The following is a 25345-nucleotide window of genomic DNA, read 5'->3' as shown; positions in this document are numbered from 1 at the left end:
TTCTGTCCTGCAAAGGTATCATGCACTTCTCTGCCTCTGGGCCTTTGCTAATGCTATTGCCTATGCCTGGAATGCCCTCCATCCTCCTCTTCACCTGATGAGTTTCTAACCCATCCTTTAAAGCCCAACACAGCTGCTATCTGTTCCAAGGAGGTTTCCTTTATTTCCTCCAATCAGGAGCACCCTTCCCCTTGGGAGCTCTCATAGCTCTTGGTCTTTCACCTCTCTAATATACTATGTATTACACTTAATCTGGAGAAAGAGAGAGAGAGAGACAGAGAAAGAGAGACAGAAAGAGAGAGACAGAGAGAGAGAGAGAGAGAGACAGAGAGATTTGTGTTTGTATGTCTATTTGATTATAAGCTCTAGGGACAACAACTTATATACACTTTCCAAAACCTACATACTAAATACTAGATGCTTAGTAAATAAATGTTTGTTGCACTTTTAATTGCTAAAGATAGAGTCAACAGCAAAAGAATACCTAAGCTTGGAGGCAATGTAGCATAATGGGGAAGGCAGTAAATTGGAACTGAGAGGACCTGGGTTCAAATCTCAGCCCTGTCATCTACTAGCTTGAAAGGATGCCTCTCAGAGAATTAAGGAATTTCAGAGTTGGAAGTGACTTCTGAGATCATCTGGTCTAATTTGTACTTGAGCAATAATCCCCTCTTAAATTGACAAGTGCCAGTCTCTGCTTTAGAACTTCATTGAGTGGAAACCCACTGCTTTCCAAAGGCAGCCCATTCCACTTTGGGATAGTTCTATCTGACAAGATCTTTAATGGAGCTGGGGTCTCCTCAATGTGGTTGTTGCTACCAGTGATGCAGGTCTCAACCAATCCATGCCTGCCTATGCTAAATCACCTGCCTCTCTGCAGCTGCCACCCATCAGTCAATCAACAAAAGTTTATTAAGTGCCTATCAGGCACCCTTCACTCCTGGTTTCACCTTCTGGGGCCAAACAGAATTAAGGTAGTCTCTCTTCTCCATGATCACTTTTCAAATACTTAATGAGAGTTACCAAGTTCCCCAAGTCTTCTCTTCTGTAGACTACCTGTCCCCGATCTTTTTAGCCAGTCTCTGTGTGCATGACACACTCCGTTCCTCTTAGCATCATGCTTGCCGTCTTCTGGACAGTTTCATTATCACTAAAATCAGGATGATAACATTTCTCCAACTTGTCAGGGTTGTATTAAAATGTGTTTTGTAAAACTTAAAACGAGCTGTTGCCCTTCCTGTCCACAGGACTCTGATCCATGGAGATAAAAAAGGAGGCTTTACTGTCTTCTGGGCAGATGATGGCTTGGACACAGGGGACATCCTGCTCCAGAAGGAGTGTGAGGTTCTGCCTGATGACACCGTGAGCTCACTCTACAATCGATTCCTCTTCCCTGAAGGGGTCAATGGAATGGTAATTTAATTTCTTTTAAAAGAAAAGTTTTATTGATACTTTTAAAAAATAAACTAATAATTTCTAGATATATACTCCACTTCCCATCCCTTCTAATTTCCTTCTAACAAGGAAAAACAGTCAATCAAAATCAAGTGACACAGTTCATGTCCGATGGTGTATATACCATTCTATACCCATATACCCCACCCCACCCATCTCTCTAAGGAAAAGAGGGAGGGTTGTTTCATTATTTCCTCTCCAGGGCCAACATTGGTCATTACAGCCATACAGTGTTGGGCTTCATTTAATGTTCTTTATATTTGCATTATTGTAGTTTGTATATTGTTTTCCATGATCTTCCTCTTCATATAAGCTATCCCACATTTCTCCAAATTCCTCATATTTGTAATGGCTTACAATGTATGACTATACCACTGCATTCATGAACTACAATTTGTTCAGGCACGGAATGGCAATTACTGAGGTCAGCCTCCTGCTGAAACAGCCTCAATCCTCAGTGAACACAATCTACTCTACTCTGCAAGATGGATATTAAGGTCTACAGGGATCCCATTCCAACCAGGCCTCCGACCTGTTGGCCACTCCCAGTGATAACAAGGTGTGCCTTGGGATGGCATTTCCTGGGTCCCCATGAATCCCTGGGTATTCTTGTGAAAACCTTGGGGGCTATTCTGATGATGGCATCGTTTTTCTTTCTGATAATCATTATTATTGGAAGCAGCATGGCACAGTGAAAAGTGCTGATCTCGGAGTCAAAGGAACTGAGTTCAAAGAAAACTGAGTTTTCAGTTTTGTGGCCTTTGGAAAGTCAACCCTTCTGGGTCTCAGTTTCCTCACCTGTAAAATGAGAGAGTTTTAGTCATATGGTGATATATTTAGAGCTAGAGGTGACACTAAAGACTTTATCTTACCAATGAGGAAACTGGGACTCAGAGAGTTTAAGTGATTTCCCCAAAGTTACACAGGCAGTAGTAGTATGAGAGGCCATGTCTGAACCCAAGCCCTCTTGTCTCTAGAGGGAGGACTGTCTCCACTATGACATACATCCTCCTTAGGAGTTCCCTTGTTTCTTGTAAGCAACGGTCTGGCCATTTGCCCATGGGCTCATTGGTATGAAAGGTTGGAGTTACCAAGTCTTTCTTCCAGCGTGTAAACTACTTTCTGAGCCCATCTGATTGTTCAAAAAGCAAACAGGACCTTAAACCTCCCTGGTCCCCCATGTTCAGTGAACACGATTCCCCTTTAGACTTCACAGAGTCCTCTGTGCCCCACTGGTATATTATGTAATATTGTATATTATAGAATCATAAAATCATAGGTTGGAATGGACCTCAGAAGCCATTTAGTTCAGCTCCCTGTGACTGTAGAACTCCCTGCAACATCTCCAGACTCTCCTTTAACAGCCCCACTGATGGGTAACTTTTTACCTTCTGAGATGTCCCATGCCATTGCTGGACAGCTCAAATTGTTAGAAAGATCTTTAACTAACGGACCTTTGGAATGAGGGGGTGACAGTCCTGCTGTACTCAGGCCTGGTCAGACCACAGCTGGCCTATCATGCCTCCTTCTCCATACCACATTTTAGGAATATCTCTGGCAAACTGAAGGTGTCCAGAGAAGGGCAACCAGGCTGGTTAGAACTTGGAGCCATGAGGGACGATTGAAGAATCTGGTTGGAGATGTTGAACCTGGAGAAGAAAAGACCAAGAAGGACATGATCTTTTTCTCCAACTAATTGGTGGGGTTTTGTATAGGAGAGGAAGTAGAATAGCTATTCCAAAGGACAGAATAGGAGAAGGAGGATGTTCTAGCTTGACAGATTTGAGCTCAACATAAGAATCAACTTTCTAAAAATCAGAGCTGACCAAAAATGGACTAGGGCTTCCATGGGTGGTAGTGAGCTCTCTGTCACTGCAAGTCTTCGAGTAGAGAAGTTGGACAGCCACCTGTAAAGGAAGTAGCAGTGGGTGGGAGTTTGACTTCGAAGACCCCTTTCTAATTTAGAGATTTTATATTTCTAAACCCTTGTTTGCTTAGGGACCTGAAAAGTTTTGAAAAGTAGCTATCATAGTAGGGGATGAAAAATTAAGTTGGAGACCTCAGAGGAGTCCTGGAGAGAAGGCTGTCTATGTCCCCTCAATGTTCCATGACACTGATTATGTGGAGAGCTGCCCCAGAGCCCCCATTGAATCCACCAAGGGTTGCCTTCTGTAACTGAACTCAGAAGTGAGCAGCAGGTGAATCTCTCAGTGACACTGGAACAGAGAGACGAATTCTTCTGGAGTAGAGGAAGACTGGGTTGTGATCAGAGCTAGCCAACTCCAATGAGCACCTTCTTTTTCTTTTCCTTAAGCCAGGGTGAGGGGAGAGAAGGGGAGTCTTCTCGTTCCCTTCAGCTCTAGAATTGTCTATTTTCCATTCTCCAATAAAAGCCCTATTTTCGGTTTATCATTGGCAAGTAATGCTGTGGTTGACTCATCCTCGGTAAGGCATGGGCAAACGTTGTTCTTTTGGTAGAAGTGATAGGTTTGTATTGAAACACACACACGCCCATTGTCACCATTGGCACACACAGGAAAAGGTTGGGGAGAGTAGTTTGTGGCCAGCATTGGTAGATTCCATCTGAGGCCATGGAATAATATTTTTTCTTTGGGCACATCTAACAGATCCATATGAGTATGAATCCTGTGACCTTAAAGTTGCTAAAAACAAGATCTTGCCCTAGAATCACTTCTGTCACTGGCATTAAAAGAACTCCCCTAGGGCGTTATTGGGCCATACGAGTACACCAACACTTGGTACCTTGCATCCATGAAATATCCCCAGTGTTTGTGAATAGAGCTGAGCCTCCCAAAGGGAAGACATACACCCATGGGAGACCTGTGAGGCACCTCTCCTACCCACAAATGTGCTATGCCCATGAAAAAGCCACTGTGACCCTGCTTATTTCTCCTCAGGTGGAGGCAGTAAGACTAATCTCTAAGGGGAAGGCCCCCAAAATACCTCAGACTGAAGAGGGGGCAACTTATGAAGGAATACAGAAGAAAGAAAATGCCAAGGTAAGCGTCAAAGGAGCAATCCACAAATACGACTCAAATTCAGCTTGTCCAGAGCAGAACTTGTCTCCCCACACCAAAGAAAAGAAATGTGCCCCTCTTTTGAATTTCCTTTCTTCTGTTGACGGCACCACTGTCCTTCACACAGAGATAAAAATTCTTCCAGAGAAGAGGGAAGCTGAGTTGTGATTAGAGCTATACAGCTCCAATGAGTGCTGCCTTCTTTTCTTCGAGGTGGGGGAGAGGGGAGAAAGGGAAGCATCCTCATTCCCTTGAAATCTAAATGTCTCTCTGTCTTCCATTCCATGCTGCCTGATCTTTGTGTGTCCCGTAATGCTGTTGTTGACGTCCTCAGCAAGGCACCACAAGACACACAAGTATTGTGTCTTTTTAGTAGCAGTGATAGGTTTGTATGGAACCACACACACTCTTGCACCTATTGTCATCAATGGCACACAAGGCTTACAACGTTGATGCCGGCCTCATCTTTTCACTCTCACTCACCTCACATAGCCAAACAGGTGCCAAATCTCATACCTATCTCTATGATACCTCCTGAATGTATTTCCTCCTTGCAACCCTCACAGCCAGCACTGTAGCTCGGGCCCTCGTCACACCTGACCTGGACTACTGCAGTAGCCTTCAAATTTGTCTCTCAAGCTCAAGCCTCTCTTAGATTTAATCCATCCATTCAGACACCTAAGAGATTTTTCTAAAGCACAGACCTTACCATGTGATGTCCACACACACACACACACAAACACACACTACCCTATTACCTCTAGAATCAAATAAAAACCTCTCTGTCATTTAAAACTCTTCACAACCCAGCCCTGCTCTACCTCTGCAGCTTCATTACACATACTCCCCTCTGTACTCTGAAATCAAAACCATACTGGACTACTTATATGCATGATGCTCCATTTCCCACCTCCGTGCCTTTGCACTGGTTGTGCCCCATCCTCCTTCCTCACCTCCATCTCTCAGACTCCCTGGTTTCCTTCAAAACTCAGGTCAAGCACCACACTCTATAGGAAGCATCTCCTGATTTCCCCTGGTGACTAATATCCTCTCTTCCTTCCTTAGCTACCTCCATTCATTTTGTGTGTATCCCGCATGTATTTATATATGTACATGTTGTTTCCCTCTTTAGATTGGCAGCCCCTTGAAGGCAGGGATTGTTTCATCTTTGTCTCTGTGTCCCCAGCACTTATTGAAATGCCTGGCACATAGTAGGTGCTTTTAAAATGTTTGTTGATTGACTGATTTAGTGTCTACAAGGTACCCAGCCCATTTCTCATCCTCTGTCAGGTCTGTGCCTCTGTACAGATGAGGCAGCCTGGTATACTAGAAAGAATACTGGACTCAGAAGACCTGGGTTAAAATCTCCACTCTGTCACCAAACCTCTTGGAGCCTCAGTTTCCTCATTTATGAAATGAAGGGGTTAATAATGGCTGACATTTATGTAGCCAGGTACTTATATTGGAGTACATCATCTCATTTCATTTTTACAAAAACCCTGTGTAGTCAATTTTTAAACATAATCATTTATTGAGTACCTACTATGTGCCAGACAATGTGCTAAGGGCTTATATATACAAAGAAGGGCAAAATCACAGTCCCTGCCCTCAAGGAGATTATATTTTAAGGGGGGAGATAGTATGCAAATCAATCATACGTACAAAATATATACAGTATAAATGGAAAGTAGTGTCAAAGAGAAAGCATTATCAACTGGGATAAGGTAGTATAGGTTTTATTATTCTGTCTTACTGGTGAGAATTATGAGACCTTTCCAAATGAAGAGAACATAATTAGTAAGTTCTATCAGAGACTGGATCTGAACCCAAGTCTCCTAACCCTAAATCCAACACTCTTTTTCCTATACTCTGCTTCCTCTCAGAGGAGGGAGAACTCATAGTGAGCTTTGGGAGAATTCCTGGCTTGGATTCCTGGTTCAGCCATAGTGACCACAAATCTTGGCATCCTTTCCCCTTCTGACACCTGGAAGGGGTGTGTTCTAGCCAAGAGTACACTCTGGAGTAGCTCAGGAGCTTGCATAGCAACCTGATTCCATCCCAATTACTTCTCTTGAACAATTGGGTCATTATTCAAGTCATCCTAAGTAGTCAGCCATCTAGCCAACTAGCTCCCAATCCTGCCTCAAGCTCACTGTGTGCTTCTAATAGCCCTTGGCTTATACATCTACCATGATGGACACAATTCTCATGAGTCATTCAATGGCAAGGAAGGACCCAGCACTTTTTCCCTCTACATTATCTCATTGGATCCTTATTCTAGTCCAAGAAGTCAAGCAGTAGCTATGGTACCTATGTGATATATGAAGAAACTGAGGCCCCAAGAGATGTGAATTGGTTTGACTTGGCCAAGGTTGCATTGTGAGTGGTACTAGGATTGCTGGCTCAGTCTTTCTACCACAGAGCACTGCAGGAGCTGGGCTACCGAAGGATGGCTACTGTTCCAAGACATCCATTTACTGCTTTCCATGTCCTTTAGTCCACCATATCCTTATTTCTGTGATTAGCATCTAAGGTTGGAATAAGGAGTGGAGATATTTCAACCCACTTAGAAGGAACTATGTAGTACATTAGATAGAGTACTGGACTTCCAGGAGTCAAGAATACCCAAGTTCAAATCAGCCTCAGGCCCTTGCTAACTATGAGACCAAGTCAACAAACATTTAGTAAGTCTTAATAGGTGCCAGTCACTGTGCTAAGCATGGGAATACAAATGTAAGCAAAAAACAAAACAGTCCTTGCCCTCAAGGAGTTTTTATTCTGATGGGAAAAGACAAAACATTTTTTAAAAGCTGAAAATGTTAGAGTTGGGGATAGAATGAGAAGGTACATACTTGGGGTCATGGTAGAGAAAGTTCAGAGCATCAGAAGTTGAGCCTCAAAAGAAATGGGTCATGGACTTCTCTGTGCCTCAGTTCCTCATCTATAAAATGAAAGAGTTGAATTCAGTGGCTTCTAATGTCCTTTCCAGCTCCAAATCTAGAATCCTCTGATTCCTTGGGACTGTGACCTTTGGTTTTGCTCAGGAGCCCTCAGGAATGGTTAAAGATTAGCCAAGTATCCAGAGCGCTAAAGAAGATAGTGTCAAACAGAGGAGAAAACACTAAAGAGTCAGATGACCTGGCTTCACACCTGACTCTGACACTTAATTAGTTGTGTGACTATGGACAAGTAGTTTTACTTCTCTGAGCCTCTGTTTCTTCATTGTCAAAAATGGAGAACATAATTCTTATAATACCTGTCTCGCAGCAGTGTTTGGAGGAAGGTGTTTTGCAATCCTTCAGATTCATCCAAATGTGAATTGTCACTACCATGGTCTTTACAGATCAACTGGGACCAGCCAGCAGAAGCCATCCACAACTGGATTCGAGGAAATGACAAGGTTCCTGGAGCCTGGACAGAGGCTAATGGGCAGGTAGGTATATTGCAGGATGGGGGAACTGTTCTTTGTCCTGACCCTGTTTTGTCATCCCCTCTTTAATCTAGGTGTCACACCAGGGCATGTATAGCAACAAGTTGAGAAAGGAGATAGGACCCATTCAACAACAGAGAGCTGACTCTAGGGGTCAGCTAGATAAGAGTAAATCTAATGGATATTGTAAAGTTCAGATAATTTTTTTTAAAGCAAGAAGAAGGCATTAAGGGAGGCAGGGCAAGATAACCAGGAGAAACAGGTCTAGGAGTCCAACAGCACAGCATAGATCCTGATATGGAAGGAAGTCATTTGGAATGGCCAATCCAAATCAAGCCTGGCTTGGAAGCCAGCCAGTGATGATTGTCATAGTCCCTTCACCACGAAGTGGGCCCAATGTAGGTCAATGCCGGGTGCCAGTCTAACCAAGTGGGATGCAACAGGAATTCAGTCTCATTAAACTCTCATAAGTTAGGGATCATGGTACACAGGAAAGGGCTCCAGGTCACTGGGTCCAAATCCCAACTCCAAAACTTTGTGCCCCTCATCAGCTCACTCTGACTCCTTGAGTTTTAGTCTCCTCATTTGTAAAATGGAGATAATAATCAATAAGTATATATTAAACCACTTACTGTCCCTGGAGATATATGTATGTATGTATATATGTATATATTAAGCACACATAGTTCCTGGCTTCAAGGAATTTATATTCTACTTACATAATAATATTTCCTGCTTCATAGGTTATCCTGAGAAAAGTACTTTGTAAGCTGTAAAACACTACACACATGAGAGTTTTTATCATTTTTAGTCATCTCTTTTTCTGCTATGAGGATACTCAGTTCCATGGTTAAGTAACCACTCTACCCAAAGCTGCACATTGAGTCAGTGGCAGAGCTGGGATTTAAACTTTCCGGCCAGGGCTTTTCCCACCTCACAGGGCCACATCTGGCTGACATTTTGCATGAGCCCTTTGGCAGGTGTTTCTAAATCTGTTTCAGAACTTTGAATGACAGATCTCACTCTTCATGCCTTGATTCCATTCTCTCCCCCTAGATGCTGACATTTTTTGGATCAACCCTTAATGACAATGGTCTTGTGCCAGAGGGAGACACACTAGATATCCCAGGAGCGAGTCGGCCAGGCATCGTCACCAAAGTGGGACTTGTCCTCTTTGGAAATGATGGCAAAATGGTAGGTAGCACTACTCAATGGTTTTCTTCCTTTGGTTCAGGATTTTCTTTCCATACATCTATGCTAAAGAATTTACTTAAGGGATCCCATAGGTCTCTACAGGGCACCTGCAATGTGTCCAGTCTCTTGGTACATAGAGTGGGAATCAAGGAGAAGGAGAAAAAAAATGAGGGTAGTGGAAAGGGATCCTAGAGACAGAAGGCCTATGTTTAAATCCCAGACCCAACACCTACTAAGTAAAGGACACCAATTAGAAGGCTTTTGCAATAGCCTAGGCAAGAGTGATGAAGGCTTAAACTAGGGTGATAGAGGTGTGAGTGAAAATAATATGACATAAATCAGAGACGTAAAGAACGTAGAAATGACAAGATTGGAAACTGATTGGATATGTGGGGGTAAAGGATGACTCCAAGGCTGAAAGTGTGGGCAGCTCAGAGGATGGTAATGCCCTTGATAGTAATAGAGAATTTGAGAAGAAGGGAAGGTTTAGGGTGGGAGAGGATAGGTTAGGAGTTCTCTTTGAGTCTACTTTGAGTTTGAGATATCCAAAAGACAGTTGTAGTAACTCGGAAGAGAGACTAGTGTTATATCGTATAGACCTAGAAATCATATACATAGAGATGGTGATTGAACTCACAAGATAGACATAGATACAGATACAGATACAGATATGATGAGTCTAACCTCTCATACATGTCCATGTCTCTGAGGTCTCCAGTGTACCATTGACATCTCATCTTTCTCTCATCTGCCTCCTTGGGGGCTCCCTCTCAAAGCTTCTGCAATCAACTAAGGTTATGTCCCTTAGAGAAGTTACTCAGTATTACACTGAACACTCTTAGCTAACCAGAAATCAGAAATCCCTCAGTTTATGTAGCATGCAGCACAGGGCTGTTTTTCAGGACACCACCCAAGATGGTATTACAAACCAATGGAAGCTGAAGAGATAGTATAGATCAAAAAGACAAAAGGTCCCAGGACAAGGCTCCCCAGAGGCTTGGGGGACATCTGCAGTTGGTGGACCTGCCATGTAGAGAAGAACCAGTAAAAAGAGACTGAGAAAGATCCCTCAGACAGTTAGGATAAGAACCAGCAGGGAGCTGTCATGAAATTCCAGAAAGGAGAGAATGTCTAGGAAAAGAGGGTGATCCATGGTGTCAAATGCTGCAGAGAAGTCAAGAAAGATGAGGCTTTAGAAGAAGCCATTAGATTAGGAAATTAAGAGCTTCATAGATAACTTTGGAGAGAGATTGGAGGGTTTCCATTGAATGATGAGGTCAAAACCAGATTATAGACGGTTTATCCCAAAGTGAGAGAAGTAGAGTGACTTAGGTTAGATAGCATTCTCCAGGAGTTTATCTATGCAGAGATAGTATGGTAAAATCAAGTGAAGAAGTTTTACGCAAGGGGAATGGGGGGAGACATGGGCATGTTTATAGATAGCAGGAAAAGAGGCAGTAAATAGAGAGAATGAAGCAAAGAAAGATGGTGGAGATGATAATGGGGGCAATTTGCTGGAGAAGATGGGAGGGGAGGGAAACAAGGGCGCATATAGAGGGGTTGGTATGGATAAAAAGGATAACTTCTTCAATCAGTCCCTGGTACATAGGTAGATGTTTAACAAATGTGTATTGATTGGTTGATTGATTAATGAGAGTGAAGTAGGAGATATTGGAGAAGATAACTACGTGATGTGAGGTGAGGAGAGGAGAGGAGGAAGTTCTTGGTGTATATAACAGGAAATATTTATATCAGATGAAGAATGGTAATGAAGGACCAGGTGACTCAAATTAAAATAGAAGCGGAATAAATGCCAGAACTGTGCCCTTTGCAGGTGGTGGTGAAAAATATACAGCTAGAAGATGGCAAAATGATCCCAGCATCTCACTTCTTCAAATCAGCAGATAGCATCACCCTGGAGCTGACTGAAGAGGAGCTGGTCATTGCAGAGGCCATTCGGGTGAGAAGAGAATTCGAGTCTATTTCAGTGTTTCTCTCTGCCTTGTTACTCCCAGACAATGGCACCCTATCTCAGTAAAATTCAATAAATAGTTATTAAGAACCTACTATGTACAAAGCACTGTGTTAGGTGCTGGGAATACCATGGTGAAAAATAGCACAATGCCCGTCCTCAGGAAGCTCACAGTCTAATGGCACCTAATAGATTAGGAGTAGAAAACGAGAAATCATGAAAAGTTGGTATTGTGGTGGATAATAAATAAGTAAAAACTGTGATAGAAAGGAGGATGAGATATCTAGTTGAAAGGTATAAGTAAAAGGTTCTGGGAAACATAAAGTCACTTCCAGCTAAGGGTAGTGATGGGGGTGGTCAAGGAAGGTTTCATAAAGGAGGTAGTGTCTGAGCTGGGCCTTGAAGAAAGGAAGGAGGCAGCTAGATGACATAGTGAATAGAGCACCAGCCCTGGAATCAGGAGGAGCTGAGTTCAAATCCAGCCTCAGACACTTAACACCTACTTAACTGTGTGACCTTGGGCAAGTCACTTAATCCCCATTGCCCTGCCTTCCCCCCTCCAAAAAAGAAAGAAAGAAAAGAAGGGACTCCAACAGATGCAGTGGGGTGGGAAATAAGGGAGCAATCTGTTCCAAACATGGGAGACAGCATGAGAAAAGGCATGGAGCAAAAGGGCAAGATGAGAATGGGAGATGAAGAAGTTTCATTCGAAAGGAAAAAAGAAAAATGGGGAAATATTAAAAGCTAAGGGTGAGAAAGTGAATTGAAACCAGGCTGTAGAGGTCCTTGAATGCTAGCAGGAGTCCAGTCTGTGTTGAGTGGACAATGAGAAATTACTAAAGGTTTTAAGTCGAAGAATGACATGACTGCAGTGATATACGTGGAAGATTATGCAGGGGTAGGGACCACCAAATTAGAGGTCCAGATTGGAGGAATAAAGATCTTTTTATTGATTTATTTGCTTTTTAGAGGGTAATTGGGGTTAAGCAACTTGCCCAAGGTCACACAGCTAGTGTTAAATTTCTGAGGCAGGATTTGAACTCAGGTCCTCCTGGCTTCAGGGCTGGTGCTCTATTTATTGTGCCACCTAGCCACCCCTAGAAAGATCTTTTAAACTATTGCAACAGTTAGAGAAGAGAAGAGAAGAGAAGAGAAGAGAAGAGAAGAGAAGAGAAGAGAAGAGAAGAGAAGAGAAGAGAAGAGAAGAGAAGAGAAGAGGCCCTGAATAAGAGTGATTGCAGTTGCAGTAGTGGGAATAAATAAGGAAGGTGGCACAGTGTATAGACTGCCAGGCCTGAAATCAGGAGGACTCATCTTTCTGAGTTCAAATCTGACCTTAGACACTTCTTAGCTACGTAACCTTGGGCAAGTCACTTAACTTAACCCTATTTGCCTCAGTTTCTTCATCTGTAAAATGAGCTGGAGAAGGAAATAGCAAACCACTCCAGTCTTTGCCAAGAAAACCCCAAATGGTATCGAAAAGAGTTAGAAATGACTGAAATGACTCAACAAGAAGAAAAGAAATGCCTTTAATTATTCCCTTCAACCCCACCTTTTTTTTTTATTATTGTCCCTGTGTGGGTATCCAGGCTCTTTCTAGGGCCTCAAACCCTGCAGGGGAACTGCAGTTTAGATAGGAAGAGCTCGTGACAGTGATAAGGGCCTGGAGCATGAGCCCAGAAAGCTGATAAAGGCATAGAAGGAGAAAGTTCCCTTTCATGTCCTCAGGGTAGCTGAAGACTGTGAATAGACCAACCTATAGTGAAGGAAGCAGTTAGGGCATAAAGGGGAAGAAGATTGGAGACCCAGGAGCCAGAAGACAGTAGACTAAGATTAATAGGGCCACCAAGGCAGGTCTTTGTGAGAAAGATTGAAGGGGAGGCAGTCGTGTGAACAGGCTTATCTTCATTTCTTCGAGTTTTCCAACTCCATCTCTGAGTCCCAGTCCAACCAATCTCTTGGCTTCTCCCTGTACACCAAAGCCCACAAATGTACTGATGCACGAGCAGCTGGAAACCCAGGCTTCCCTGTCACCTACAGAGTTAGATGTATTCTTGTCTGACCTTACCTTTCAGGATGCTTGGCAGAGGATTTTGCCCAATGTTGCTGAGGTCGAAAGCTCCACTGATTTCTTCAAATCAGGTGCAGCATCGGTGGATGTTGTAAGGTGAGAAAATGGTCCAAGGCTTTGGGAAGCTTGCTTTGGATCCCTTTGGGATGAGGGGATGAAATAATGTCTCACTGCTTAATCAGTCCATCTTCCATAATGGGATCCAGCCCTCCATCTGTTCAGAATAGGGAGTCCAGTTAGAGGGTATCTTCCCATGCAAATTGGAGCAAGAGGGTGCTGGGATCATAGAAGCATAGATTTAGCACTATATATATGACCTTGGAGGACATCTAGTCCAACCCTCTCACTTTTCAGAGGAAAAAACTGAAGCCAAAAAGGGAAAAGCAACTTACCCAAAGTCTCACTGGTATCACACACTGAACCAGGATTTGAACTCAGGACCCCTAATTCCATATCCAGTACCTTTTATTGCAGCTCAATAGATCAGCTCTTTGTGGATCTCTGAAGCCTTGCCAAGTCCCACCATTTTATAGAACCACAGAAAGTTAGACCAAAACAGTATTTGAGAATACAGAATTTCTGAAGGGACCATAGCGATCATGAAGTGTAACACTTTCATTTTTATAAATGAATCCCAAAAGAAAGGATGGGACTGACCCAAGGTCACATAGCAAGTTAACAGCAGAGTGACCCCCTGACTGCCAGACCAAAGATCTTTCCATTACATTACAGTATTACTCGTTGCTCCTTCTAATAGTTCCTAGGGTCAAGTGCTCATTTCTCTTAATAATCCATTGTCTCACCTGACATAATCAAATTTTTCCATGGAAAAATGCTTGTGGTCACGAATGCTTTTCTCAGGGTATCCAAAAGGAGATAACCCTCTGGCCTGTTCTCCATGCCATGTTTTTATGATACATGTTCTAACAGGTTTTTTGAAGATTATGTTCCACCAAAAACTTCATGTCTTTAAAAGTCTGATTTGGTTTATTGTTAAGTAAACATGCCCCACATTTATAGAATCATAGATTTAGAATGGAAAGCAAACTCAGAAATTGCCTAGGTCCCTCATTTTACAGATGAGGAAATTGAGGCTCAGAAAAAGTAAGTAACTTGCCCAAGGTCATACAGATAAGGAAATAACAGATTTGGAATTTGATCTTAGGGCCACTGACTCCAAACCCAGTATTTTCCCACTGTTTTACTCTTTCCTCAGGGCTATTTTTTTTTAAATAGAAAGAAAATACACAAACCATGGGGCGGCCAGGTGGCTCAGCGAGTAAGAGTACCGGCTCCAGTGTTGGGACGACCTGGAAATCGAATCCCGGGCTCAGACACTCAGCACCACACCCAGAAATAACTGGCCGTGTAACCTTGAGCAAGTTACTTAACCCCGATTGCTTAAAAATATTAAAAAAAAAAATACACAAAGCAAAGAAACTATTAACTCAATGATACTGTGGCTATAATTGATATTTAGTAACAAATCATGTCTCTCAGATACATGCTATAATCAAGTCATGAAAAAAAGTCTTGGGGTAGCTAGATGATGTAGTGAATAGAGCACCAGCCCTGGAGTCAGGAGGACCTGAGTTCAAATCCAGTCTCAGACACTTAACATTTACTAGCCATGTGACGTTGGGCAAGTCACTTAACCCCAACTGTCCTGCTTTCCCTCCTCAAAAAAAAAGTCTTTACCAAGAAAAATAACATTTAAAAAGCAGATATTAAGTCACTTAGAAGACAGGAGAGCTGAAAGGGACCTTAGAGGTCAATTTGTCCACTCTCCTCATTTTGTAGAGGACACTGAGAGACAAGTTCTAGTCTTTACCTTTCCACCACCTGCCTGTATAGCACTAAAACTTTCACTGTCCAAATCTCTTTTTTCTCATCTGCAAGCCAAAAGTAGTGCACTTGGAGTTAGAAAGACATAGGCTCTAATGCCATGTCCATCATTTGCAAGCTATATCATGATGGGCAAGTCACTTAAGCTTCAGTTTCTTCTTCCACTAAAAAGGTAAAATAGCCCATATGTAATAGTACCACCCCGGAGTCAGGAGGACCTGAGTTTAAATCCAGCGTCAAACTCTTAACACAAAACTAGCCACGTGACCTTGGGCAAGTCACTTAACCCCAATTGACTGGCGTTCCCCCCTCCAAAAAAAAAGAAGTATAACAGCTGTGGTGCTTGCCCCCTTAGGTTTTTTATGAAGCTCAAACTAGATAATGTATGCAAAATGCTTTTTTTTTTTAACATTATATGAGAACAATTGAGGGAGTGCTAACTCATCTCTATGGCTTCTTCAGACTGTGGTATTCTCACATTCTGTGAAGACAAATTTTTAAAAATCCAAAGCAGAAGAAAAGCAGGATGGTAAAATGGATAGGACCACACAGGCCAGCCTTGAGATGCCTCCTGACAGCTCTCTGAGAACTCTGGGACAAATTATTACATGTGGATTTTACTACCTCCACCAGCGTGGCTGTGTGGTTAGTGTGGGCAAGAGTCTTGACTTCTCCGGGTCCCAGGCAACTCTCCAATACCATAAATTACAAGACCACCTCACTAGAGGGAGTTTCTTTGCAGGGGGTTTCTTATATTGAAGAAATCACAGGTCCAGACCAAAACAAATTAAAATGGAGACTAAAAACAATTTCTTCCCTTCCTTCTCCCTCTGACAACAGTTTATGATGTTATTCCATGGATTGTAAAAATACCAATAAATTTACCAAGCATAACCTCTCTCAGCTGCCTCCCCTTCTAGCCATAAATCCTTCCCTAGGCTACAGTGAACTCCACGCCAGGACTATGAGGATGTTTTTTTTTCCCCATAGGGGGCCTCATTTCTCATCCCTTTCTCAAGCTCCAGGCCATTTTGAATTCCTAATCCAATGAATTTAGCCATTGAGACTGCCTCCTGGTGGTCTCCCTTGGAACTCCAAGACAAATTATTGTAGAGTGACTTTCACAGTCTGACTGCCTTGTCTCAATCTCACCGGCCAACATGACTCCCTGGCCATGGTTTACTTTGATCTAGCCCAGCAAACCACTCCCCATAAGAGGCAGGAAGGTGTAGAAGGTAGAGCACTGGATTTGGAGTCAGTAAAATGAGGGGGTTGGAGCTGCAAGCTTTCTGCCTCCTTCCATAGAACTCAGAGTTTGAAGGAGTTCCCTCCCATCCCATTCAAGAATCATCTCTATAGCAGGTGTTCTTAACCTGGAGTCTGTGAACCTACATTTTGAAAAAGATTTCAATATAATTGGTTCCTTTTGCAATTCTAAGCATTTTATTTAAATTTAATAAATTAAATTTTAAAACATTCTGGAAAAAACAGGCTAATCATTGTCAGACTGTCAAAGAGGTGGACATGACATAGAAAGTTAAGAATCTCTGCTTTATATCTTCCCTAACAGGTGGCCACCTAGCCTCTGCTTGAAAACTTCCAATGACAGACAGATAATAATAACAATAAGAACATCATAATAGTAATGATGATGATAAACAATAATAATAGCATTTATACAATACCTTATGGTTTACAAAACCCTTAACAAATATTATCTCATTTGTTCTTCACAACAACCCCTGTGAGGTGGATGCTATTATTAGCCTAATTTTACAGATGAGGAAAGTGAAGCAGACAAAGGTTAAATGACTTGTCCAGGGTCACATAGCTAGTATCTGAAGCCAGATTCAAACTCAGATGTTCCCAACTCCAGGTCTCATATTCTAAACACTGTACCATCTAACTACACCCTTAGGTAACCCATTCTATTATGGGATAGTGATCATCTTTAAAAAGAGTTCTGCTACGGACAGCTAGGTGGCACAGTGAATACAGCACCAACCCTGGAGTCAGGAGAACCTGAGTTCAAATCCAGACTCAGACACTTAACACAAAAACTAGCTGAGTGACCTTGGGCAAGTCACTTAACCCCAATTGTCCTCCAAAAAGCAAAATTAAAAAAAAGAGTTCTGCTTCCTTTGAACTGCACTCTGCCCTCAGTGATAAATCAGTCCTAGTTCTGTTCTAAACTCTGCCATCCAACAGTCGATCAATAGCACAGCCAGAAGCTACATTCTGCACCTAGCATCATACATTTTTTGACCTTAAAGGGATATTGGAGCTATACAAAATGTTTCCTCTCCCCAACACTCCTTCAGACAGCCTCCTAACACCATCTTAATCACTTGTGAGACATGCTTAAGTTTATCAGGATCCCTCTTCAACGATAGCCCCCATTTCCTTTTAAATCCTAGTCCAAATCCTCCTTCAGAAAGCTTTCCTTGATTAACCTAGATCTCTTTGTGCCCAAAAACTCATTGCAGCGAGTAATACTTGTTTTGGTTGTTAATTTGCATTTGCCATTTATGCATCTTCTGTTCATTGTCTGCATGGAGAATGAAAGTCGTATTTGTCTGTCTTATTCCTCCTAGAGCAAAAAATCCTTAAAGACAGGATAGATGAGAAATGAGATAAAGTGTTTTGTAAACTTTTAAGCAGTTAGTATTATCAATTAGCCATTATCTTAGTAATTACCCCCTGTGGGATCTCAGTCCAACGTGCTGGAAGATGATGGTGTCAGTGTTGGGGCTGGTCATAACAGTAAGAACAATCATGGGGGCTAGTGGTCATTGCCATCTTACTGGTCTTTAGCATTTAGTCTTGGTCTCTGCAGATGCAAAGATAGACAGAACATGTGTCATGTGTTCTTAAACTTCTTTTTTCTAGGCTCATAGAAGAAGTGAAATTGCAATGCAATGGCCTGGACTTGGAGAATGAGGATGTGTACATGGCAACTACCTTTGGGGACTTCATCCAGATGCTGATCAGGAAACTGAGAGGGGAAGATGGAGAAGAAGAACAGGTCATAGACTATGTAGGTGACCAATCACATCCCCCTCCAAAAAGCACTGGGTACATGCTAAACAAACTCTGCACGGCGACACTCCCTTGGCATCCAAAATGGCGGCTGGGATCAACATTGCTGGAGAACTCCAAAAATAGCATTTGTGATTCCCTTCTTCCATGGCCTTATTCTCTATATCTAATAGGGACGCCATGGAAACATCAAAGGAGGAATGTGTTTCAGGGGAACCTTAAGTATTTTGTTCAGTCACCTCAGTCATGTCAGTTTTCTTGGCAAAGATACTGGCGGGGTTTGTTCCTTCTCCAGCTCATTTTACAGATGAGGAAACTGAGGCCAGCAGGATGAAATGAGTTACCCTGGGTCACACAGCTGTTAACTGTCTGAGTTCAGATTTGAACTCAGGTCTTCCTGATTCCAGGTCGGGTACTCCATCTACTGCACCACCTAGTTGTACCTTACCTGTTCTACCTGTACTTAATTGAATGATACAGGAAGAAAACTCAATGATTCAATGTTGGAGAAATGGAAGAATTTTGAACCAGGGTACTGTGCAAAAAAGTTTACTATAGAAGGTAGAAAAAAAAGATTGTCGTGTTTTATTCAAATTTTTTTCAGCTAAGTAACTTGAAACCCTAATTGGAAAACTTTTTTTTATTTTTTGCTTTTTGGAGGAGGGAATTGGAGTTAAGTGAATTGCCCAAGGTCACACGGCTAGTAAATGTTAAGTGTCTGAGGCCAGATTAACTATTTTTTCTATTTATATATTGTTTTAAAATTTATTTTGTCTCTGATACATACTCATTTGAAAATTAGTTCTAAGGTACTCTGTCTAAAAGTTTGTATTCTAGGCAGGCAGAAAATGTGTAGGTTGCTAAGAGCAACCCCAATTGCTAAAAGCCCTTGAAACCCTGACATCCAAGTGCCAACCATAGCACATCTAGAAGCTACATTCTACACCTAGTATTACATATTTCTGAGCTTTAAGCGACCTTAGAGGTCATCTAATCCAACCCCTTTATCATAACAATGAGAAAACTGGTGTCCAGTGACTTGAGCAAGGTCACACTGGCAATGAATGGCAAAGTAGGTTTCAAATACAACTTGCCTAGATCCAAATTCAGCCACTTCTCTCCCCCCACCCATCCTATACTGTACTTGTGGGGAAGTTTTCCTCTTTCCTTGAAGAATGAAAAATTGCTTGAGAAAATACTAGAATCTCAGAGGTGACAGGTACTTCAGACACCATCTAGTCAAAGCCACATGTGAATAAGAATCCCTTCTATAACATGTCTGGCAAGTAGCTATCCAGTGTTTGCTTGAAGACTTCCATCAAGGGAAAATCCACTACTTTCCAAGGCAACCCATGCCACTTTTGAAAAGTTCTAGTCATTAACAACTTTTTTTCCTTACTTGAAGTCTATTTTTTTGGTTTCTATATCATATTGTTGACTGTTGAGCTCACAATCCACTAAGACCTCCAGATCTTTTCCAAATGAACTGTTAGCCACTATTCCATCTTGTACTTAGGAAGTTGATTTTTGGAACTCAAGTGTATGACTCTATGTTTGTCCCTATTACTATTATTATTTCTTTTGTTAGATTCAGTCCAGTGTTCCATTCTGTCAAGATCCTTTTAGATCCTGACTCTGTCATGCGACATGTTGGCTTTCCCTCCCAGCTTTGTGCCATATGAAAATTTGAGAAATTTCTTATCGATGTATTTCCTTCAGATTGGGTAATAATCATCATGGAGTCATGGGAGTTCATGATGTGTACATAGAAATCCATCAGCCATGTGACTAATTCTTTTCTGTTTTTGTCCTTGAATAGGGAGACAAGAAAGCTAAGATAAGGTGACACCCTCTTTTTCTTCCATAAAGCTTCTTCCTCCTAACTTCCATTTTCCACATTGTAGGGAAGTCTTTGCTACACAACACCAAACTGTTTGATGTTTATGGTACAATGAATTTTCATACTGGCACAAAGTTATGGAGTTGAGACCCTATGTGGAGTTTATTATGCATTCTAGGGATTTTTGCAGATGGTGGTTATCACAGCCCCAACTGTAACCCTGGTCCCACAGCATAGTTAGCAGGGGAAACTGAGAATAACAGACCAGCTTTGAACAATTCTCCCCACTCTTCAGCTGCCACTGCAACAATCACCTTTGTCTTAGAGGGGAAACAAGGAACTTGAAGTCCAGCTCTCATGTTGGATTTTAGAGGAACAAGGGTCATTTAGTCACTTTCCTTCTCAGGCGGAGATGTCCATCAACAACCTGACCATTAGAATGCCTCACCAGCTCTTCATCAATGGGAAGTTTGTGGATGCTGAAGGAGCTAAGACCTATGACACCATCAACCCAACTGATGGGACTGTGAGTCCTGGCAAGCCTGCCAGACCCTTTCCTCTCCTCTTCCCATTCAGCAATGACCTGCATTTCACCCCTTATTTGCTCTGAGACCTTGAGTAAGTTAGTCTCTCTCAATTTCCCTATTTGCAAAATGTAGGTTATAGCCTCTGGGAATAGTCTGGGAAATTCAAATGAGATAAAAAAAAATGAAAAATTCTTTGGAAGCCGTAAAGTTCTACCACAGTGTGAGGAAGTAGATCTCTGATGTCCCAAAGATTAAGAGGAAGGACCTCCATGGGTGATGAGTGAATGTGGAAGGGGTACGAGAAGAAGGAGCTGTCACCATTACCTTACTTTCCATCACCCACCCCAACTCTGATGAGTACACTTCCTCTCCCATCTGCTTCTCTGGAATACAGGACTATGGAATCATAGATGTAGAGATGGAAGATGACCCTAGAGGTCATCTGGTCCAGCCTTTTCATTACACAAATGAGGAAACTGAGACCCAGAGAGATTAAATGACTTGTCTAAGGTCACATGGGGGAGTGGAAGGGAACATTTACTATGTACCAGATACTATGCTAAGCACTTTACAAACATCTCCTTTGATCCTCACAACAACCAATGAGATAGGAGCGATTATTATCCCCATTTTACAGTGGAGTAAACTGAGGCAAATAGAGCATAAGTGACTTACTCAGAGACACACAGCTATTAATTGTCTGAGGCTGGATTTGAATTCAGGTGCTCCTGATTCCAGACCCTGTGCTGTATTTATTATGCCACCAAGCTGGGAAAAGATAAGAATTCCCCCAAAGTGGCTGGCACCTTCTCAGAAGCAGGAAACAGGTTAAAACATCAATAAGAGAATTGAAGAAATGTCCCCAAGGTCACAGAGCTAACAGGACACTGAGCCAGACCCAGTCTTCCCAGTTCTTCCTGATTGCTGTACCTCAACTGGAAACAAGCCAGCCAATCAGACCACTTCTGGTCCAAGTGCCCCCCAAGGCCCTAGTGACAGAGGTCCTGAACCTCCAACCTCTTAGGAAACCTTGTACCGGGCTCTGCTTCTTACAGGCCATCTGCAAAGTGGCTCTTGCCCAGCTCTCCGATGTTGACGAGGCCGTGGCCGCAGCAAAAGATGCCTTTGAGAATGGAGTGTGGGGGAAGATAAATGCCAGAGACAGGGGGCGACTTCTCTACAAGTAAGCAGGGTGGCTTTCCTCGTTCCTGGGAATGGGGCGGGAGGACTTCAGACCCAAGCATTGGAGATGGGGGCCCAGAGTTTTCTTTCCTAGGCCCTAACTACCTTCAACAAGAAAGAAGAAAGCCATAATTCCTGGAAAACCAGGCAACTTGGCAGTATAGGGCACAGACACAGAGAAAAATAACAAACAAGAGAAAATAGGATAAATGGCCACTTACTCCCATCAACCAATCACAGAATCTCAGAATCATTGCATATCAAAACTGGAAGGTGGGGGAGGGGACCTTAGAACACAGAATGTCAGAGCTGGGGGCCCTCAGAACACCGACTGTCAGAACTGGGAGGGCCCTTAGAACACAGGATGTCAGAGGTGGTAGGGGTCTTGGAACTATCAGAGCTGGGAGGGCCCTTAGAACATAGAATGTCAGAGCTGGGAGGGTCATTAGAACACAGACTGTCAGACCTAGAATGGACCATAGAATATTTAGGGCTAAAAGGGCCTTTAAAACACAGAACATGGGATGCTAACCCTAAAAAGAATTTCAGAACATAAAAGATAAAACACTACATTAATGGGACCCACTGTGGCCGACAGGAAATTGGGTTTAGTAGAAAATAAGGACACCATATGCCTGTGACTATGAAGTAAAGAGATGTGACTTCCACGTCACCAGTTTCCCATATATTTAACCCAATCACTCAACAAACCCATGTCCATTCCCACTGTTATTCAAGCATTGCGCTAGGCACCATGAGAGTTATTCGATTTAAAGAATTCAGTTCAGCTCAATAACATTTATTAAGTGCTGACTAGGTGCCATCAAGCTGGGCCAGGCACTAGGGAAACAAAAGCAGAAGTGAAAGTCTCCTTGTGGGAAACAGCCTGAGCAAAGGCATGAAGACTGAAGAGCCCTGTGAACATTTGAGAATCGTCTGAGTTTCCTGGAATTTAGAATATGTAAAGGACAGTAATATGAGATAAAGGTTTGAAGGATAGAGTGGTGCTATTATGGGAGGCCTTGAATGCCCAGCAAAATAGTTTAAACTTTACTGGGTAGGCATAGGGGGGTGTCCCATGTCCAGATATATATAAAGTTGATGAGCCTTATAAGTGATGTATTGGAGAAGAGAAAAAATAAATATGGAAAAATCTGTAAATATGGAAAAATCAGCTATTACAATGATCCAGGCAGGTGTTACTGAGGGCTGGAACTGAGCTGGTGGCAGTGGGAATAGAGAGAATGTGGGCATGAAAGATGTTTGGAAAAAAGCAGTCCATTGGATCTGGTGACCCCTCCATCTCCTCTCATTTTCAAAGATGACCCTAGGGTTTCAGACACAGGATACTGGGACCAGAGATAAACCTGGTTAAGTCAGAAGGAGCAGGTTTTGGGGGGAAGATGAAGTTGGTTTTGAGCTCCTTCCTGCTGTCTCCTTCCCCTCTGGGTGCTTAATGGTCCCCAAATTCTCTCTTCCAGACCCACTGGCAAATCTTCCCTCAGGTCCTAGCTCACACTGAAGTGTAGAGAATATGACTCCTCCAGTGGGGATTGGCATTTTAACAAGGATCAAGCTAATGGAATGGAATTCCAAGAATAGAATTTCAGATACCAGCCAGTGAATGAAGGAGGGATTGGGGGAGGGGTGCAGAGCCAGAAGACTTTCTTAATGCCCCTGAAAAGTGTATTGGATCAGAAGGAGCACCAGACTGGGAGTCAAGCAACCTGAATTCTAGTCCTGGTACCACCACCAATTTACACGGTGTCTTTGGGCCAATCAGTTCCCCTCCCTGGGTCTCAGTTCCCTAGGCTGTAAAAAGTGAGTTTTGGATTAGATGTTCTCCAGAGTCCCCTCCAGCTCTAAATCCTCTAAGCCCTATGAGCTCAGGGATACCTTCCAGCTCTCATCTCTGCCAGAACGCAAGGGCCTTCCATTCCCGTACTTTCTCTGACCTGAGTAAGATGATCTCTGAGGCTTACATTAGTGTCTAATGAAAGGCTGGTATACATTTAGAGGCAGGGCCAGATCTGTGAAGGGGCACACTCTTAGACTTTGGCACTCTTCCCATCTTTCCTTTTCTGTCTCCTTCTATTCCTGCCCTTCTTCCTCTCCCCTCCTTCTATGCCCCACTCCCTGGAGGGTCTTGCTGTCAATCTCTGGAGGTGATAGCTAACAAGGCTTTAAAGTGGCCCTCCCCTCATTTTCCCCAAAGGGACTGCCTCTTCAAGGTGGTAGTCAGGGAAGGGAACTTTCAGAGACTCCAGAGCATTCCAGAGATGTGCCCTCTCTCCCTAGACTCGCCCCGATGCCTTTTATGGGCTAATTAAAGACATCTCTATCCCAAACATTTGTATGGACTGTTTGTGCCCCCACCTGTGGTATGGCCTTCCGAGCTTGTGCTGGTCTGATCAGCCCACAGTCGAATGCATTGTACATTTATCTTGACATAGTGATAGCATTTTAGTCCTCTTTGACAATGAAAGCTGACAACCCATAACCCACCACATGCCAGGCATTGAGCTAATGAGCATTGGGAATACAAAATGAAGCAAGCAAAACAATTCCTACCCTCAAGGAGCTTACATTCTAATGAGGGAAGAGCACCTATATAGGGGAGCTTAAAGGGGCACCCATGAGGAGAGAAAGGCCCCAGGGTGGAGGTTTCCAGGGGTGGGGATGGGACAGATGGGGAGGAAGAGCAGAAGGCAATGGAGTTCTGAGAGAGACCAGGTGGGAGTGAGATGAAGCAATACCTGAGGCCATGCCAAAAATGGAAGAAGGACTTGGGCCTTTGTGCTCTTGGGTGAATGCCATTTTCCACTTAAGAGGGGAAAAAAGTAGGGATGAAATGAATGACGGCAAAGGTAAAACCAACACTATGACGGGGACAGGGCAGGAAGGAATCCATTACTAAGGGAGAAGGGCATCTTTTCCAGAAAGTTCTGAGGAGAAGGTAGACTGCCTTCTGGTGTGGCTTAGGCACTGTCCCACCCAGGACAGTGACAGGCGTCACCTGAGGTCAGGAATCAATACATGAAACCTGCTAGTTTTTATTAAACTCGCACCAGGAGAAAGACACCCCATTGGGGGACAAACACGCAGGTAGGTGTGTACATGAGCCCTGTTGTCAGGCAGCTTATAAGGAATTGTGCCAACACGCTCTGTACAACACACTTCTTAATTAGTCCAAATACATTTCTAGAGAGCTTCCAAACAGAATTCATTTCTTGTGGTTGCTAAGGGTGTCATCAGAAGGCTGGGTAACAGGTCCAGCAGGGGGCAGTGTTCTCCCAGTAGTCTCTGAAGGCAGCCTCCAAAGGACCCGTGATAACTAATTCTACCTACCTCCTGATAAAGAGGTTATGGACCCAAGATGCAGAATTTTTGTGTGTGCACATGTGTGTATACGTGTACATGAACACATGTGCATTTCACATGTTTACATGCACACAAAATAGACTGATGCATTGACCTGTTGTATGTGTACACATGCATATGTGTATATATACACACACACACATACATATATTGTGTAAGGGAGAGAGAAGGGGGAGAGGCAGAGAGAGGGAGGGAGGGAGGAAGGCAGGGAAGGAGAGAGAGGGAGGGAGGGAGAGAAAAAGGAAGGGAGAGGGAGTGGGAGAGAGAGAGAGGGAGGGAGGGAGGAAGTCAGGGAAGGAGAGAGAGGGAGGAAGAGAAAGAGGAAGGGAGAGGGAGTGGGAGAGAGAGATGGCCAATGTGATACCATGATC

The 25345-nt window shown here is 43.1% G+C and overlaps 1 protein-coding gene and 1 long non-coding RNA gene across 3 annotated transcripts in view; one reads left to right on the top strand and one right to left on the bottom strand.

Moving 5' to 3' along the window:
- Positions 1 to 25345, bottom strand: part of LOC138158006 (uncharacterized) — a 292753-nt gene that overhangs the window by 217682 nt on the left and 49726 nt on the right. For both annotated transcript variants that reach the window (XR_011167531.1, XR_011167532.1), the window contains exon 2: positions 13158 to 13374. This is a non-coding gene — a long non-coding RNA (uncharacterized lncRNA). The remainder of the gene's footprint in view (positions 1 to 13157; positions 13375 to 25345) is intronic.
- ALDH1L1 (aldehyde dehydrogenase 1 family member L1) overlaps positions 1 to 25345 on the top strand; it is a 70102-nt gene that overhangs the window by 13378 nt on the left and 31379 nt on the right. Inside the window, exons 4-12 of the mRNA XM_069083842.1 lie at positions 1248 to 1413; positions 4374 to 4475; positions 7837 to 7926; positions 8980 to 9117; positions 10952 to 11077; positions 13165 to 13256; positions 17895 to 18042; positions 20291 to 20410; positions 21467 to 21594. Coding sequence (XP_068939943.1) covers positions 1248 to 1413; positions 4374 to 4475; positions 7837 to 7926; positions 8980 to 9117; positions 10952 to 11077; positions 13165 to 13256; positions 17895 to 18042; positions 20291 to 20410; positions 21467 to 21594 — 1110 coding nt within the window. The remainder of the gene's footprint in view (positions 1 to 1247; positions 1414 to 4373; positions 4476 to 7836; positions 7927 to 8979; positions 9118 to 10951; positions 11078 to 13164; positions 13257 to 17894; positions 18043 to 20290; positions 20411 to 21466; positions 21595 to 25345) is intronic.

Source organism: Petaurus breviceps, unplaced genomic scaffold (genome assembly GCF_028583685.1).
Source record: "Petaurus breviceps papuanus isolate PSGF00001 unplaced genomic scaffold, PetGlider_PUasm1.0 174, whole genome shotgun sequence".
Taxonomy (NCBI): domain Eukaryota; kingdom Metazoa; phylum Chordata; class Mammalia; order Diprotodontia; family Petauridae; genus Petaurus; species Petaurus breviceps.
Note: the sequence above shows the minus strand (reverse complement) of the source record. Positions and strands in the feature narration are given on the sequence as shown.